The sequence below is a fragment of the Oryctolagus cuniculus genome, chromosome 15 (assembly GCF_051225735.1).
Source record: "Oryctolagus cuniculus isolate XC-2025 breed Fujian yellow rabbit chromosome 15, ASM5122573v1, whole genome shotgun sequence".
NCBI classification, from domain to species: domain Eukaryota; kingdom Metazoa; phylum Chordata; class Mammalia; order Lagomorpha; family Leporidae; genus Oryctolagus; species Oryctolagus cuniculus.
Window position 1 is genome coordinate 35810519 of NC_142881.1, and position 18917 is coordinate 35829435.

The 18917-nt window shown below is 40.4% G+C and overlaps 1 protein-coding gene and 1 pseudogene across 1 annotated transcript in view; both read right to left on the reverse strand.

Annotated features, from left to right (window-relative positions):
* Nucleotides 1-6363: 6363 nt before the first annotated feature.
* LOC100345785 (WW domain-binding protein 11 pseudogene) lies at nucleotides 6364-8132 on the reverse strand (annotated as a pseudogene).
* A 2009-nt stretch (nucleotides 8133-10141) lies between these two features.
* Nucleotides 10142-18917, reverse strand: part of CYP2C14 (minor cytochrome P450) — an 80178-nt gene continuing 71402 nt past the window's right edge. Inside the window, exon 9 of the mRNA XM_089313396.1 lies at nucleotides 10142-10679. Within this exon, the coding sequence (XP_089169522.1) occupies nucleotides 10498-10679 (182 nt within the window). The 3' untranslated portion in view covers nucleotides 10142-10497. The remainder of the gene's footprint in view (nucleotides 10680-18917) is intronic.

The following is an 18917-nucleotide window of genomic DNA, read 5'->3' on the forward strand; positions in this document are numbered from 1 at the left end:
GTACTCCAAATTGTTCACTAAGCAACAGAGCCCTACATTCACAAAGGGAATAAAGATAGGGTTTCTCCACTTCCAGTCAGTGTGGAGTGAAACTTTCTCAGTGTAACTGAGGCTAAAACCAATCTCAGAGAACTGAGTGGAAAGGGTGGGGAAAGGGCAGCTTATCCCAGCTCCCCATCAATTCCAATGATGTTAGTCCTGCTTTGTTTTTTTTTAAATATTTATTTTATTTATTTGAAAGACAGAGTTACAGAGAGAGTTGGAGGGAGAGGGAGAGGGAGGTTTTCCATTAATGGTTCACTCCCCAAATGGCTGCAATGGCCAGAGCTGGGTGAATCTGAAGCCAGGAGCGAGGAGCTTCTTCCAGGTCTCCCACACAGGTGCAGGGGGCAATGACTTGGTCCATCTTCCTTGTTTTCTCAGGCCATTAGCAGGAAACTGGATCAGAAGTGGAGTAGCTGGGACTCAAACTGGCACCCCAGGGGATGCTAGCACTGCAAACCAGTGCTTTAACACACTGGGCCACAGTGCTGGCTCCAGTGTTGATTTCTTGACCTGACATTATGAGAAAAATGTCTGAGTAAGATAAGGGACAACTGAAAAAGAGACTGTGAACAGACTCACAGGCATGAACTTCAGTAGTGATTGGGATCAAAGACTTCTTCAAGCAGCTCCAGGATACACAGGAACCATCATGGACAGTCCTGATCAGGAGATAACATTGATTCGTCAAGAAGATTTAAATAGCACTGGAAGGCAAGCCTTACAAGATTACCAATGCAATGGTTCTACAAAGGGACAACCTCTAAAGATAATATTGTATTTGTCCTAAATTCATAACTGCAGTCATAACTATGACAATTTATTTTCCTTATATGTATGATGTACAACATATTTGAATAAATACATAATAAAATTATTATCAGAATTGAACATATTTTCATAGTTATCAATTTACACAATTATCTTTTTTTGCTGACAAAACCTGAAACTGGCCTTTTCTCTTAGCAGAATTGGAAAGACTCATGCATAATTAGATCAAAAGGGGACTCAGGTATCCACAAATGTAACCCCTACATTAATTTTAGGAATGTGAAGACTTGAGGTGAAGTTTCCCTAACATATCACTTCAAAACTCTGTTTTAGAACTTATGTTTCAATTCCTAGCTCAGCGACTCTCACGTCTAAGGGATGTCCCATGACTGCCCAAATGAATGGTCAGAAGGGCATCACTGGCAGGCCTCCACAATTGGAGTGGAATGAGAAACTCAACTTAATCATAATAGTGAATTAGAACTGTTTATAATTTAATAAACATTTACCTTTAATCATAGTTTACAGAGAAAATATTTCATGCACCCTAAATGTATATGGTAGCTCCATAAGTTATCAGTAAGGGAACGTGTCTGTGTGACCAACAAGTTGATCAGAGATCCATACAAAAAATTTTATTTACTTAGAACATTTCCAAGCAAATTGTTGACAGAATTTTTAAAACTGAAAGTATTCAATATAAATTTCCTTTAAAATTCAGACAATTGTTCTATATAACCAAAATACAAACTTCAAAACCAGAAAACTCATAATGATGCATTAGAACTATCAAATCCTCAATTCCATGAGTGTTTCATAAAGTCCTTCATATTCACTCAGATCCAACTCACAATCCTGAATTACTTCCTGCAATTGTCAGGCCTCCTCTGTGGGGAGCAACTCGTGTGGGGAGCAATCCGGACTGGACTAAGTTACTGAAATTAAGACTTATTCTATGCATCTGCTCTCCCACAATATGGCGCTGGGAGAGAAGTAAACAGCTTCCGCACAGCTGCCTCCAGTTCAGCTAATAAACTGTAGGACTTGCTCCTGATTGGAGAGCAGCGTACTCGGCGTGTGGGCAGCCGAGTTAGGATTGGCGGAGGAGGACTATAAAGAAGGAGAGAGACGGCATGCACCAGGAACATCTATGGGGAACATCTAAGGGAACCCGTTCAGCCCCCGAGAAAGCCGGCCGGCGGTGTGCCGCTCCCCTGCGGAAGTGGGGAATGCGGCCAGGGGGAACTGCCCTTCCACGGAGGTGGAAGGGATAGTAGCCAACCCGGGAAGAACCAGCAGCAAACCCGGGGAGGGCCGAGCAGACGAAAGAACAGCGCAGGGTCCTGTGTCGTTCCTCCACGAAGAGGGGGAGCGACAACTCGGACTTGACTGTTACTGGAATTAAGACTTATTCTATGCATCTGCTCTCCCACAATATGGCGCTGAGAAGGGAGAAACAGCTTCTACACAGCTGCCTCCAGTTCAACCAATAAACTGTAGGACCTGCTCCTGATTGGAGGAGAGCAGCGTACTCGGCGTGTGGGTAGCAGAGTTGGGATTGGTGGAAGAGGACTATAAAGGAGGAGAGAGACAACATGCACCAGGAACATCTAAGAGGAACATCTAAAGGGAACACCTGAGCAGCCCCCGAGAGAGCCGGCCAGCGGTGTGCCGCTCCCCCGAGGAAGTGGGGAAAGTGGCAGGGGGAACTGCCCTTCCACGGAGGTGGAAGGGTCGGTAGCCAACCCAGGAAGAACCAGCAGCAAACCCGGGGAGGGCCGAGCAGACAAAAGAACAGCGCATGGTCCTGTGTCGTTCCTCCACGAAGAGGGGGAGCGACATAATGGTGCCGTGACTCAGATATGAAGCCTAGGCAGGGTTTAGTGTCGTTCCTCCACGAAGACGGGGAGCGACATCCTCCATCAAGTACAACCTGCAACAGTTCCTCAATCTTCCCTTGACTTTTTGACCTTGTTTATTTGAGGGTACAACCTAGGAGTTTCTAAATCATCTCTCTTCTGAGATTGTCTGACGATTCCTCAAGATTCAGTTGTGGTTATGCAGCTTTGACAAGACTATCAGAGGAGGTGCTCAGTACTTTTGGACTCCAGTTAGTTGACCAAGATTCAATTCACTTGTGACCATTGGTGCATAATGTGACCTAACACCCGCATGAACTACATACTCTCAACCGAGGATACATTATCCCAATTACAGAGACACACATGAAATGTTCCTCAGTCATGTGCTCTTTCTTTCCTGTGCCCAGATTGGAGGTTGTGCTTTCATTGCACTGGTCTGGAGCCCAGGTATTGGTATTTTAAGGTAAAATTTTAAAAATCCAAGTGGTGCTAGTACAGTCATGACAGAGAACCACTAAAGTAAATTGTCTGATGCAAGCAAATTAGTTTAAGGACCAGTTGGTAATTTTTGACTTTGAGGGAAATCAAAATAATCTATGACATGTACACTAATGTCTGTTGTGTGCTACTCCAAAATCTAGGACATTTTGTCTTTGAGAGCAGAAGCCTTTCAAGAACTCAGTACACTCTGCCAGCATTACAGGTGCCTAAACATAAAATAGTAAACATAGTTTAGCAACCAACCATATGCCAAGTTATTAGCTAACTAAATGTGAATGCTTTTCATTATTATAGGCAAAACACACTGGAAAGCAGAGATCACTATTTCTTACTTTTCAGTTGGAAATGCAGACTGTGGGAGAATAAGAGATCTGACCAGGGACACAGAGCCCCCATAGAACAAAAAAAAAAAAAAAAAAAAACAGATTGGAGGTGAGATCTTCTGATGTCCTATGCAGTACACAATGGCTCACGCCACTGCTACCTGGGCAACCACATAAGTAAATCAAACCAAACCCCAAACATTAGTTACTCTGAGTCAACACCACCGACTGCCTTCATGAAGCACAGGTGTGGGGCCAGCAGCAGGTTAAGCCAGTGATTGGGACAATGCTCATGCAAAGGCACACAGATGTTAAGATATCATCCTATTCTTACAACTTACTAGTTCAGTTGTTTCTAAGCCCTTTCAGTAAGGAAAATTAAGTCTTTCAAGACCCAGTGTTTTATTGGTCATGATTACAGAGGTCCTGACAATTTGCACATATAATAAAATAATAATATAATAAATAATAATATCCTTTAGATTCTACCACAATTGCCTAAGGTAAAATTATCTCCACTTAATAGAGGAGGAAGCAGAGTTTCAGAGAATCAGTTCCCCAGACTAGGAGATACAAACTAGAGTTGGAAGAACTTAGGCTTGACCCCACACGTCCTATGTCTTGCTCCCTTTCACCAATTGAAACATTCAGATCAATTGGGTTCAATAAAATTTATTGATTTTGTGCTATGAGTCATTATTTTGTGATTCAGCCTAATCAAAGTCTTTCCAAATAACAAGAATTTAGTTAACAATTAAAGAGTAGATGAAAAAACCAAAATCAAAAAGTTTGGGGTATAAACTTTGGAACTTGAATAAGTCCCCATCTTTATTAATATTTCATACCGAATAAAAACAGAAGCCATCTTATGCCTAATTCATGGTTTTAAAATCTTAAAAAAACACACACATTAAGTTATTTTTGATAAAATGCTCAGCTGCTCTTCATAGAAATTATGTTATATGTTGAGAGGTCACTATCTTTGAGATGAGCTGAGGTCCTTTCTATTTATAGATTGAAGGAATCAGAGGCTTTTTTGTTTTTGTTTTTTGAAATACAGCCAAACAGAGAGGGAGAGAGAAATCGTCCATGTACTTGTTCACTCCTCAAATGCATGAAGCATGGAAGCTTAGCTAGGCCTAAGCCAACAGCCAGGAAATCAATCATGGCTCCCACGTGGGACCCAAGTACATGAGCCATCGCCTGCTGCCTCCCAGGATGTGCATTAGCAGAAGCTGATGCCAGGAGCAGAACAAAAACTGGAACCAGAGCAATCTTGTACAAAAGAGTCCCAAGTAGCATCTTACCCCATGCTTGTAGCTAATTTAAAGATAAAAGGGACCTTTAATATCAATGGGTCCAAATTTTTTTTTTATTTTTATGAAGGAGCAATTAGTGACTTAGTGAAATGGTGTCACCAGTCCACCAGTACAACACTTTGTCTAGGGACCAATGCTGTGCCACATAGGGTTAATGCCCTGGCCTAAAGCGCTGGCATCCTCATATGGGCGCTGGTTCGAGACCCAGCTGCTCCACTTCAGATCCAGCACTCTGCTCTGGCCTGGGAAAGCAGTAGAAGGAGGTCCAAGTTCTTGGGCCCCTGCAGCCAAGTGGGAGACCCAGAAGAAGATCCAGGCTCCTGGCTTGGGATCAGCGCAGCTCCGGCCATTGTGGCCAATTGGGAAGTGAACTATCAGATGAAAAACCTCTCACTCACTCTCTCGTTCTTTCCTTTTTTTTCTCTGCCTATCTTCTCTCTGTATAACTCTGACTTTCAAATAAATAATAAAAATAAATCTTTATGAAAAAAACACCTTGTCTAGAATGCCAAACTTAAAACTTTCAGTTCAGGAGCCTGTGCTGTGGCGTAGCAGGTAAAGCCGCCACCTGCAGTGCCAACATCCCATAGGAGTGCCGGTTCTAGTCCCGGTTGCTCCACTTCCAATCCAGCTCTCTGCTGTGGCCTGATAAAGTAGTGGAGGATGGCCCAAGTCCTTGGGCGCCTGTACGCACATGGGAGACCCGGAAGAAGCTCCTGGCTCCTGGCTCCTGGCTCCTGGCTCCTGGCTCCTGACTCCTGGCTCCTGGCTTCGGATCAGCACAGCTCCAGCCATTGAGGCCATTTGGGGAATGAACCAGAGGATAGAGGAACTCTCTCTCTCTCTGCCTCTGTCTCTCTGTAATTCTGTCTTTCAAATAAATAAATAAATAAATAAATCTTTAAAAAAATTTTTAAAAAACTTCCTGTTCAGTATCTTTTTTTTTTGATGTAGAACTTTTTTTTTTATTTTTCCATGAAACACACAAAGTTTAGGTCAGTAGAAAATAAATTTAACAAAAGAATTGTAATTTTTGTCCACGTATCCTGCTTTGTGTAAGGAAAGGAAATGACTTTGTGATTCATTTCACAAGTAAATATTACAATTTAGTTACAGGTAAATGATCAAAATAACTCAACCATTTAATGTAAGATGAAATAAACTGGTTTTTCAGGGATCTCTATTCCAGGGCCCACAGCACACAAGAAGAGAGCCAAAACAAATAATAACTAAGATTCCCCTGATCACAAATTTCCAAAGAGCTGGAGAAGGGGCGAAACAGGATGAAATGGTGGTGTGACAGGGAAGGGATGCCAGCAGCACTGCTTCAACAGCCCATCTCTTCTGAATGCAACTCCCTCTCTTGTGTACAGTAAATTCTGAACATGGCTAGACTTTAGGACATTCCTTGAATTGAAATTAGAAAATACACTGACAATGGAAGCAGCTCTTTCCCCTAAGTCCAATAACAGCCTCTTTCTCCAGGAGTTGTTGCTGTATCAGAAGCCTGCTAAGGCATCAAACGCTGTCACAGTAGCCCTTCCATCATTTCATGAAAGCTTCATAAATATTATCCTTAGATTGTACTGACACAGGAACAGCAGGACCAGATTTGGGGGCTGCTTTGGCAAGAGGCACAGCAGAATCATCCTCTGACCTTGTTTAGCGAGCAGCAGTAGCCCCTTTATTCACCCAATGTACTCTCAGTGCAGCGGACACAAATCGAGAAATCTCTGCCTTGGGATTAGTGATCTGTGGCTTGGCACTAAAGGCTGCTGTGGATCTCATCTCAGGAGGCTGCACTTGTATCACCCGCCTTTGGTCACTGAATCAAATTGGGTGGAGCACTCAGAACCCTGTGTTCGCAAGGGAGCTGGTGGGAAAAGCCCAGGTGGGGCAGGTCCAAGTGGAGGCACCAAAGGTGGGCACATCATGCCAGGATGAGGTGGAGGACCAGGGGTCTGCCTGGTGGTTGTCCTGGAGGGAAAAGTAGGAGTAAGGCCCTTGGAGCGGTCAGGAATGAAGGAGCCCCTGGAGGTGGTCAAGGAGGAAGAACTGCAGGTGGCCCAGGAGGCCGTATAGGTGGAGCAGGTGGTGGTCCAAGAGGAGGGAGTCCTGGCATGGGAGGTGCTTGTACCTGAGACGGAGGAACAGACTGTGGGGGAGCCTGCTGCTGATTTAGATGCAGACGTGCCATCAGAATGGGAGCTTCTTTAGGCCGTTTTTGTGATTGCCCTTCTGCTGCAGAATAATCTTCATCATCGTCCTCTGAAAATTTCTCTACTTCTCGTCCCTCTGCAGGGATTTCTTGACCTGCCATTCGGAGCATCATGGCTTGAAGAGGAGCCAGCTCCTTCATGTTCTTTTTCCTCCTTGATTTTCCAAGAATATTAGAAAATTGCACACTCAGACCTGATTTTTTCTTCAATGTCGTCTCGTTCATTATCATCATGATGTAGATTCATCCCCCTACTCTCTCCGTCTGATCTGTCTGTGTCACTGTCATCAGTGCTGTCATCATGCTTATCTGACCCATATCTTCAGGATAACCACGGTCTTCACTTGTGCTGGAGACGTCATCATCATGACCCTGCTGAGCAAGTTCAGGACTACATAGCATGTCTCCGTCTTGCCTACGAGAGGGAAGGTCCAGGGTAAAGCCCACTTTAAGGCCATACATCTGTAGGACCTGTGGAGGAGGTGGGCCAGGGGTTGAGCCAGGAGGTTTTCTAGCAGGGGGCAAACATGGAACAACACGTCCAAGAACAGGAAGTATAGAAACTGCCCGAGTTGGAAGTCCATCGGCTGAAGTTTTCTTAAGGTTGGAGGAGGGCTGGGCACCAGGAAGTGGACTATCCTGGATCAAGATGTTGGAAGGAGCATGCGGCATATCTAGCAAAGCAATACTCTCCACTTCAACATGCTGAGCCTTCTTGACAGCATAAAAATACTGGCTAAGTTGTGCCCTCTTCTGTTCATATGCTACTTCTAGCTTTCTCAATTCCTTGTAAATATCTGGATTCTCTTTTTCATAAAGTTGGAGATTAGGTTCAAAAGTTTAATATAGATTTTTATGCTTGTCTTTCAGTACTTTCTCATTTCACTGTGGCTGTTGCACTGGGTTAAACTCCATTTCATCCAAGTTTTCCATGTCTCAGATAATTTGTTTGGGATCCTTCATCTTCAAAACTGCAGCTTGTACCATCATGCATTATTTATTGTTCTTTAATCTCTCTTCTGGGCTTCCTTTCGGTTTGGTCTGCGGGGTTCATAAATTTTCCACTCTTGGTGGATGATGCAGCTCTTTGCCCCATATCAACAATCTGTGTGGTTTACTTTTTCATTAAGGAAAAAAAGAAACTGTTCTGCTCAGCTCCCAGGACCACCCAGCCCCCACCATCTTGAACCTCTCAGTGTCTTCTCAACCTATCATATGGAATTCCCAACTCTACCCAAATGATCTGGAGAGTACCACCATCAGGCTTTCAACAGTCACAGAGTAATACAAATATAAAATTTGTTTATGGAGTAGAGTAGGTTTTTTTTGAATTTATAGAATTTAGTTTTAGAACATAATTTGGGATTTATAGAAAAACTAAATAGAAGAAACAGTGTCCACTACATATGACCCCATCATCCCACATGTGTACCCTAGTTAATAACCTCAAAGTGTTGGCCATCACATAAAATCAAGAACCCAACACCAGTACATACAACACAAGTTCATACTTTACATAGGGTTCAGTTTGTGTTACACATTCACTTATGTTGACTACTGTATGATGCAATATGTGCACCATTGTGCAATCACACAGAATAGCTTCACTGCCTTAAAATCCTCTCTCTCTGCTTATCCGTCCCTCTGCTCACCCCAAACCCTTGCCCACAAATCATCTTTTGCATATCACCATAGTCTTTTCCAGATATTTTCATGGATTACTAATTTGTTTCAACATTAAATTTAATTTAAATAATATTGTATTTTATTTATACACTACTGTTTTTCTAACCACTCAACTAATGAGAGACTTCTTGATGGCTTCCAATTTTTGTAAATGATGTATAAAGCTGCTATAAACACCCTTGTACTGGTTTGGGGAGGTAGCTATGAGTTTTCAATGCATTTGGATAAATACAAAGGAGCACAAAATCTGGTAACTATGGTAAGCGTACTTTAGTCTTATAAGAAAATGTCAGACTGTCTTCCAAATATTTGCCCCTTTTGCCCCTTTTGCATATCCACTAAGATGACTAATACTCTCAATTGCTCCACATTCTTGTCAACATTTGGTTTGTTGAGTGTTAGATTAGCACCATTGTGCAGGTGTTTAGTGTTGTCTCATTATTATTTTAGTTTGCAACTTCTTAATGATAGATGATGTTGAGCACTTTCCAAACCCTGCTGGCATCTGTCTTCTTGAATGAATATATGATGAAATTTTTGTTCTTTTTTTAAGCAGATTGTCCATTTCTCACTGTTGAGTTTTAAGAGTTCTTTGTATTTTTGAATTAACAGTCCTTCATCAGATATGCCATTTATAAATATTTCACACACTGGCTCTGTAGCTTCTCTGCTCTTTATTTTAACAGTATTCTTTGCAGTGTATAATTTTTATTTTATTGAAGATCAGCTCATCATTCCATCCTTTCATGTATAATACTTTTGATGTTCTATTTGTGAATGTCCAGGTTTTGAGCACCATTTGAGAAAGGCTGTCCTTTCAACGTCGTGGTGCCATTACTTCTTTGCAAAATTAAGTTGGCTATATTTGTGTTGTTCTGTTTCCAACTCTATTCAATTTCATTAACTTATTTGTCTATTCTTTCACCAATACCAAACAGTTTTGATTACCATATATTTCTTATGAGTCTTGAAATCAGATGAAGCAAGATCAGCCCATTGACTAATTTTCCTTAAATATTGCATATCCTGGGTTTTTAACTACTTCTTATTAATTATAAATTCAGATGCTGATATCTAAAAAGGAATATGCCTGTTATTGGTTGAGATCATGTTATGTGCATGGATCATATGAAAAACATGACAACATAACAATAATAGCATCATATTCATGTTGATGAAATATATCTCCATTTATTTACATCACCTTTGGTTTCCTCTGCTTTGTAGTTTTCTTCAAATGATCATATACACATTTTATCAGACACAAACACAAGCATTTCATATTTGTAGGTACAATGTAAATGATACTGTGTGTGTTTGTGCCTATCCTTATAAGGACCAGCGTGACCTCTTGGAACTTCCTTTTTTTTTCATATGTTATTCACATTAGGTACAAAAGAAAGAAGATCTGAAAACTGATTCAACATTCAATAGTGCTTTTATTTTGAACATATAGAGGGGAAACATGTCTGAATCATCAAATGCCAATCATCTTGCTCAATTTCGCAGTGATAACATAATAGCAATTCAGCATTAGACATGAAGTAACCCATGAGGTGGTTAATCCAAGAATTACACACTGTAAGGAATGGCAGATACATATTTATGAAGGGATCCAGAAAACGTTTCCTAATGGAGGCTAGACCTCGAAAATGAATAAATGTCAGAGGATACAACAGGGGAGGGACCCATGATAGGCAAAGGAGTTGGAGGCGGCTCTGGAAGAGAGGAGTTGCAGATGACAGCTCAGCAGCAGCCACGTGGCCTGCCCGTCTTCAGGCAGGAATGAAGCTGAGCTGGTACAAGGGTGGCACACGACCTAGCCCACTGACAAGTGGGGTGGTGTCAATGTCCTTTGGGTCAACCAGAGGCTTCGGGGTAAAGTTCTGTAAAATGGCAGTCAGGAATAAAAACAGCTCCATGCGGGCCAGGGCCTCTCCCACACACACTCGCTTTCCTGAAAATAACAAGCACAGAGGACTCTTCACCTAAAAACATTGAATTGTGAAACTTCCTCAAGAAGTATGCAGTGCCTGCTTGCTCAGGGACTGAGTAGATGCATGGGTGGATGGAAGACAGGATGACTGGGAGGATAGCTGGGTAGACACATGGAACAAAGGATGAACACTTGTTATCCACAAAAAATCTTATTATATCAGGCATCCCTAACTCTACAAATGTGTATTGAATATCAATTCTGTGTCAAACATTTCATTAACTGTTGCCAAATTACAAACACTTTGAATTTAGACCAAGTGCTTTCAGAAGTTCCATTTCTTGTGCAGTGAGTTAAAGGTAGTTGGGTTGAGGGAAGGACTGTCATATAAAAGTGTACTTCAAAAAGCTCTTGATAAAATGGCATGAAGATAAGTTTATTAGGGCTCAAAACCAAGTTAAACCAATTTTAAATTTTCAATATTACCCATTTGCAAGGAATTATTGAAGACCACTCTTGTGCATGGAAAACAAAAATTTCAATCAAAATAAACATTTTAATTCTATTTTCCATTAATTAAAAGTGCCTTTATGCTCTATATCCCTTTGATACTATATCTATATATATACTATGTCTATATCCCTTTAATACTGAAAAGTTTTTGTTTTTATTTCCAAGATCAAATATTACAACAGGACATTTCCATGTATTTATAAAAAATGCAGCAGTTGAATTTATAGATCAGAGGTTTCCTTGAGTTTGTTCCTTCTCTCAGCACAGTGAGCTGATGTCTTTAAAATACTTATCGCCCTCCTCCCCTTCCCACACCACCAAGTTCACCCACCCACCCTCCCCAGTTCAAGTTGCACTATTAATATAAAGCAACTGGGTACAACACAGCAAGAATATGCACAACTTGGTACAGCCAAAACCAGAGGATCACCAACGGAGAGGAAGATCCTCACTGAAAAAGCATTTACCTATAGACTATGTGTAGCTATAGATATAGTACACCCAATCACCTAAGATTTCCCTGGTTTTAGAGCAAGTGGAAGTTCCATTGAGTATTAGTCAGCAGTTCCAGCTCTGCTTTACCTAAGTGCATGTCTTTTCCTACAAGGAGAGGTTTTCTACCACCTCCACGTCTTCCAATTTAAGGCTTTCCCTAGCAGCTTTATTATCACTTACTGGATAGACAGGAGGGTCTCTAGTGTGTCTTGAACAAAAAATTTCGTGGATGGTCCAGTTACCCCTTCTTCCCACACTGGGGAAGAGCTGCAGAAACAAGTGAGTATCTCCTAGCACCATGGGATTCAAGGCCCAGGAAACTGAGAACTCTGTGTGCATTTCAGGGAGGACTTGCCAGAAACACTGCAATAGGAGCACTCTGTCCACTATCTTCTCGCATTGAGTAGCAAAGTTCCACTACAGGTGACATTTAGAGTCTTTCCTCATTTCTATCCAAGACTAGAGGATTATCTCACAGCTTTAGTCTCTCCTTCCCAGCAAGTGTCTTATATAGCCTTTCCAAAATGTGGGACAAACTGAGGAATGTAACCAGGCCCATATCCCCAGAGAGGTAGGATAAACACCCCCTATGAGAAGCTTGCTACTCATTAACTAAAAAGTTCATGAGGTCACATACTACTTTTGCTCGAATTAGTAGGTAAAACAGGATTTTTCTGGTGGTAATGGGAGGCTTAACTTACAGGGCAATAAGTTATCAAAGTTATTTTGAGCATATGATTAGCGTCATAAACCCATTTATATTTTGAATCCATCAATTTACTGGTATTTTCCTTTTTTTTTTTTTTTTTTTGACAGGCAGAGTGGACAGTGAGAGAGAGAGACAGAGAGAGGTCTTCCTTTTGTGGTTGGTTCACCCTCCAATGGCTGCCGTGGTGGGCACGCTGAGGCCGGCGCACCGCGCTGATCCAAAGGCAGGAGCCAGGTGCTTCTCCTGGTCTCCCATGGGGTGCAGGGCCCAAGCACTTGAGCCATCCTCCACTGCACTCACAGGCCATAGCAGAGAGCTGGCCGGGAACGGGGGCAACCGGGACAGAATCTGGCACCCCGACCGGGACTAGAACCCGGTGTGCTGGCACCAAAGGTGGAGGATTAGCCTATTGAGCTGTGGCGCCAGCTGGTATTTTCCATATTAAGAACACAGATGCTTTGAGAAAAGCATACTCTTATAAGACCATTTTCCTGAAAATGGCAAGGTATGCGACTAAGTATCAGCATTCCAATGAGATGGATCCTGGTGAGTGACACACACTGTAAAGCCACACACTGTGAGAGAGGAAAAAGCGGCACGGAATGGTTCCAGATCAAGAATCTCACCCTGATCATTGAAGGTTTTCATACTGAGACAATGAAAATGCCAATAAAAAAGATTTTAAGGAAGGGAGAATTCAAGTCCATGTTCGAAGTTATTTCATGATTGGAAATATTATGCATTTTCTTTTCCATGTCTAATAAATAGTAATTCATGCTAGCCCAGTTAGATTAACTTTTTCTTAAATGGAGATAAAATATTACTTATGCTCAGCACAGCTTAGCTTGACAATTTTTCTTATTTGGAAACCTAAATGACCTTATAAAGCTTATAAAGTCTTGGGCATTCTGATCTCTATAGAGCAGATACCACTAAACAGAAAATAAATATTTGAAGTATTCATTGCCAGCAGTTCAAGTATAACAAGATTAACTTCCCGTATTTACAATTACGTGATTGTTCTCAGGCAAAATACTACCATTTCCATCTCTAATCCTAAAGGTAAATCTGATTATCTTTTTAAAATACCTCATTATGTAAATGCTAAATTTCATTTTCTTAATGTTAAATTTTGTTTACACAAACTAGTTCATATTGGCTTATCTAACTTCACTTTGAGATCAAAGGAAAGAAAAGGGTATACCAAAAATCACCATGTTTTTGAGGGTGGCTATGATTCTAAGCAACACAACCTACAGGCCACAAAAGGGGAGAGGGGTGTCACAAAGATAATTACTAGAATAACCATGTGGGAATAAGAATCCTCCAGAAGTAGAGAGAAAATGAACTGCAAAAATGGATGTGTCTGTCTCAAATTCCTCTCTTACATACTGATTTAACAAGAAATAAGAAAGGTTATATATGGATTTAGATATGGAATTTTTTAAACAATTACATTAAAAATCATGACACACATTCAGAGAATGAAGATTAAAACTCAAGATTAGAGAATGGAGAAGTCAAAGAGAAAGTAGAAATAAAACATTTCCTAATTAAAGATCTCATCTGATATAATAATCTAACCACAGGAGCTCATTTCATAGGAAAGCTATCAATAAAGTTCTCTGTTACAGGACTGACATATAGGTTAGTCAAAAACCAATATACCATGCGGGAGTGCTCCAAGATGGCAGAATACGGATGGAACACACTGATAGTCCAGGAAAAGATAGTTTAATAAAAGTGCAGACACTGTAGTTTCAGGGAAGAGTTAGGGGAAAAAACTGTGGAGGAAACTCTTCCGGAACTAGGGTGACACTGTGGACCTACGTGGAGGGCACAGGCACCTACAGCTCAGGACCTCAGCCACCGAGTCTATGCACCAGCGTTAGAAAGGGATGTGAGGTGAAACCTCAGTAGCCCGAGACAATGGTGGGGAAGCAGCAGGAAGAGCCTAGAGGTAACAAGGCTTGAAGTCCTGTGGTGGAAAGTGCACCAGACTAACTACTGGAGAGAGAGAAATAAATAAATAATTAATAAACAAATAAATAAATAGGACCAGTACAGACACGATTCTCTATCTCCACTCACCTTACAAAGGCGAGCAAGACAAAGAGCAGGGGCCATTTTGCACATACATAAATGCTGTGCCTGAGAGGTGAGTACTCTTGGGAGACGACACAAACTCAGTAACCTTGGCAACCTGGTGGAGATTGCAGGGGAATTTGAGCTTACATTGAGGACTGCACAGATGCTTTGTGCGGTACTTGGGACAGAGCAGATGAATATTATACCCACAGAGGCCAGAGCTCTGACACAGACTAGCTTCAATTCCACTCACCTATGCAGAATTACTTACCTTCTGAACAAAAAAAAGAGAGAGAGATAGAGAGAAAGAGAGAGAGAAGATTTACCATGCCTAATCTCGATGTATCACCTTTGGCACACCCTTAACCCTGAAGAACTGAACAGAGCTCTCTGGCCAAATCAATCACAAGCCTCTAAGGATCCATCAAAAGCAGACAGTCCACTTAATCTAGAGTCATAGTATAACAAGAAAAAACACCACAGCAAGGAAAAAAAAAGAAGAAGAAGAAATCAAAGAATATCTCCACATGCCAAGCAAAAGAACAAGGAAGATATTATGACATCCCCAAATGAACAAGACACCACAATTCAAGATTATGAAGATGATGAGATGGAAGAAATGCAAGATACTGATTTCAAAAAATTTATGATAAGAACTTTAGAAGTTATGAAAAATAAATTATTTAACTCCAGAAATACTTACTGGACAGGGTAGAAATCTCTCTGATGAAAATGAAATCCTAAGGAGGAAACAAAATGAAATGAAGAAACTAGTAGAACATGAAACGGTGGTAGTGAAGAGAAACCAAAATGAATTGAAGAATTCAATAGATCAAATGACAAACACACTAGAGAGCCTTAAAAACAGAATTAGTGAGGCAGAAGAGAGAATTTCAGACTTAGAAGACAGAGCACAGGAAAGTATACAATCAAACCAAACAAAAGAAGAGGAAATTAGAAATCTAAAACATATTGTTGGGAATCTACAGGATACTATTAAAAACCCAGCATTCGGGTTCTAGGAGTTCCTGAAGGCATGGAGAGATTGAAAGGATTAGAAGGCCTTTTTAGTGAGATACTTGCAGAGAACTTCCGGGGTTTGGAGAAGGACAGAGACATCCTAGTACAGGAAGCTCATAGAACCCCTAGTAAACATGACCAAAAGAGATCCTGAACACGACACGTTGTAATCAAACTCACCACAGTGAAACCTAAAGAAAAGATCCTAAAATGTGCAACAGAGAAACGTCGGATTACTCTCAGAGGATCTCCAATCAGACTCACAGCAGACTTCTCATCAGAAACCCTACAAGCTAGAAGGGAATGGCGAGACATAGCCCAGGGACGAAGAGAGAAAAACTGCCCACCCAGAATATTATATCCTGCAAAGCTCGCATTTGTGAACGAAGGTGAAATAGAGACCTTTCATAGCAAACAGAAATTGAAAGAATTTGTCGCCACTCGTCCAGCCCTGCAAAAGATGCTTAAAGATGTGTTACATACAGAAACACAGAAACAAGGTCATCAATATGAAAGAAGGTAAAGGAAGGAAACCTCACAGCAAAAGATCACAGGGAATTCAAAGCATATATTAGAAAATATCTTTGGCAAATGGCAGGGCAAAGTTACTACTTATCAATAGTCACATTGAACGTTAATGCCCTCAACTGTCTAGTTAAAAGACACCGATTGGCTGATTGGGTTAAGGAACAAAACCCATCTATTAGCTGCTTACAAGAAACACATCTTTCCAACAAAGATCCATACAGACTGAAAGTGAAAGGCTGGAAAAAGATATACCATGCCAACAGAAATGAAAAAAGAGCAGGCATAGCCATCTTAATATCACACAACATAAACATTAACACAAAAACTGTTAAGAGAGACAAAGAGGGGCACTATATAGTGATTAAGGGATCAATTCAACAGGAAGATATAACGATTATCAATGTATGTGCACCTAATTGCAGGGCACCGGTTTATTTAAAAGATTTGTTAAGGGACTTAAAGGGAGACTTAGACCCCAATACAATAGTACTGGGGGACTTCAATACTCCACTCTCAGAAATAGACAGATCAACTGGAAAGAAGATCAACAAGGATACAATAGATTTAAAGGACACTATTGCACAAATGGATCTAACAGATATATACAGAACTTTTCATCCTACACATAAAGCATTTACATTCTTCTCAGCAGTACATGGAACCTTCTCTAGGACTGATCACATACCAGGCCATAAAAAAAGTCTCAGCAAATTCAAAAAATTAGAATCATACGATGTAGCTTCTCAGATCATAAAGGAAAGAAGTTGGAAATTAGCAACTCAGGAATCCATAGAGCATATGAAAACACATGGAAATTGAACAACATGCTCCTAAATGAACAATGGGTCATAATAGAAAACAAAAGAGAAATCAAAAATTTTCTGGAAGTAAATGAGGATAACAGCACAACATGCCAAAACTTATGGGACGCAGCAAAAGCAGTGTTAAGAGGAAAGTTTATCACAATAGGTGCCTACATCAAGAAATTGAAAGGCACCAAATAAATGAGCTTTCAATACATCTCAAGGATTTAGAAAAGCTGCAGCAAACCAGACCCAAATCTAGTAGAAGAAGAGAAATAATTAAAATCAGAGAAGAAATCAACAGGACTGAATTCAAAAAAAATTACAAAATATTAGGCAAACCAGGAGTTGGTTTTTTGAAAAAATAAACAAAATTGACACACCATTGGCCCAACTAACTAAAAAAAGAAAAGACCCAAATCAATAAAATCAGAGATGAAAAAGGAAATGTAACAACAGACACCACAGAAATAAAAAGAATCATCAGAAATTACTACAAGCATTTGTATGCCAGCAAACAGGGAAATCTATCAGAAATGGATAGATTCCTGGACACATGCAACCTACCTAAATTGAACCAGGAAGACATAAAAAACCTAAACAGACCCATAACTGAGACAGAAATTGAAACAGTAATAAAGGCCCTCCCAGAAAAGAAAAGCCCAGGACCAGATGGATTCACTGCTGAATTCTACCAGACATTTAAAGAAGAACTAGCTCCAATTCTTCTCAAACTATTCAGAACAATCAAAAAAGAGGGAATCCTCCCAAATTCTTTCTAATTCCAAAGCCAGAAAAAGATGCAGCATGGAAAGAGAATTACAGACCAATATCCCTGATGAACATAGATGCAAAAATCCTCAATAAAATTCCGGCCAATAGAATGCAACAACACATCAGAAAGATCATCCACCCAGACCAAGCAGGATTTATCCCTGGTATGCAGGGATGGTTCAGTGTTTACAAAACAATCAATGTGATACACCACATTAACAGACTGCAGAAGAAAAACCATTGATTATCTCAATAGATGCAGAAAAAGCATTTGATAAAATACAACACCCTTTCATGATGAAAACTCTAAGCACCTGGATATGGAAGGAACATTCCTCAATACAATCAAAGCAATTTGTGAAAAACCCACGGCCAGCATCCTATTGAATGGGGAAAAGTTGGAAGCATTTCCACTGAGATTTGATATCAGAAACTGACATTTTGGAAGTACCACATATGAGAAAGCAATGTAATATTTGTTTTTCTGAGTCTGGCTTATCTCAGTTATTATGATAGCCTCCATTTCCACATATTTTGATATAAATATAGGATATAATTCCTTCTTAGGCTGAATAATATTTCATTGTATATATATATATATATATACATGTTTATATATATTTATATATATGTATGTATATCATCTATCTTTATCCATTAATTTATTGCTAGGCATGTAGTAGGTTGATTCTATAAGGTATTATAAATACTGCAGCAATAAATATAGGAATTAGATAGGCTAAATTGATTTCCTCTCTATATATATTTAGAGTGGAATACCTGGTACATACAATATCTGTTCTTAGATTTTTGAGGATTACATTCACATTTTTAAATAATGACAAATTCTTGAGTTTATCTATTTTCAATAGTTTCTAAAACTTGCTAGTAAGAGACAGGAGGACATACATCTACATCTCCACTTCATGCAAAAAATATAAAGACACGCACCTACAGACATACACCTGCACACATGTGCTTCGCCTCACTCCATTTTCCAGAATGTTCATATCACACGTTCATTGTTTACACCACTTACAGTGTGTTGATCACACACAAGACAACTATTATCATGTTTCTCTTGTGCATTCTTGCTTTAAGTGTCTATTTAAATTCCCAACTTCGGGTGTTAGTTTTGAATTCTTGCATACGCTCATAGGTACTGCTAGTGTTAATGTTCTGACAACTTCAAATAACCCATTCTCTTTCATCCTCTGGGTCTCCCCCCTCACACCCACGTTATCCACCAGGTCCAATCAGAAGTGCTAGTTTCCAGGTCTGGTACCCATCACCCTCCCTCACCCTCGCAGCCTCCATCATGAGCTCCCC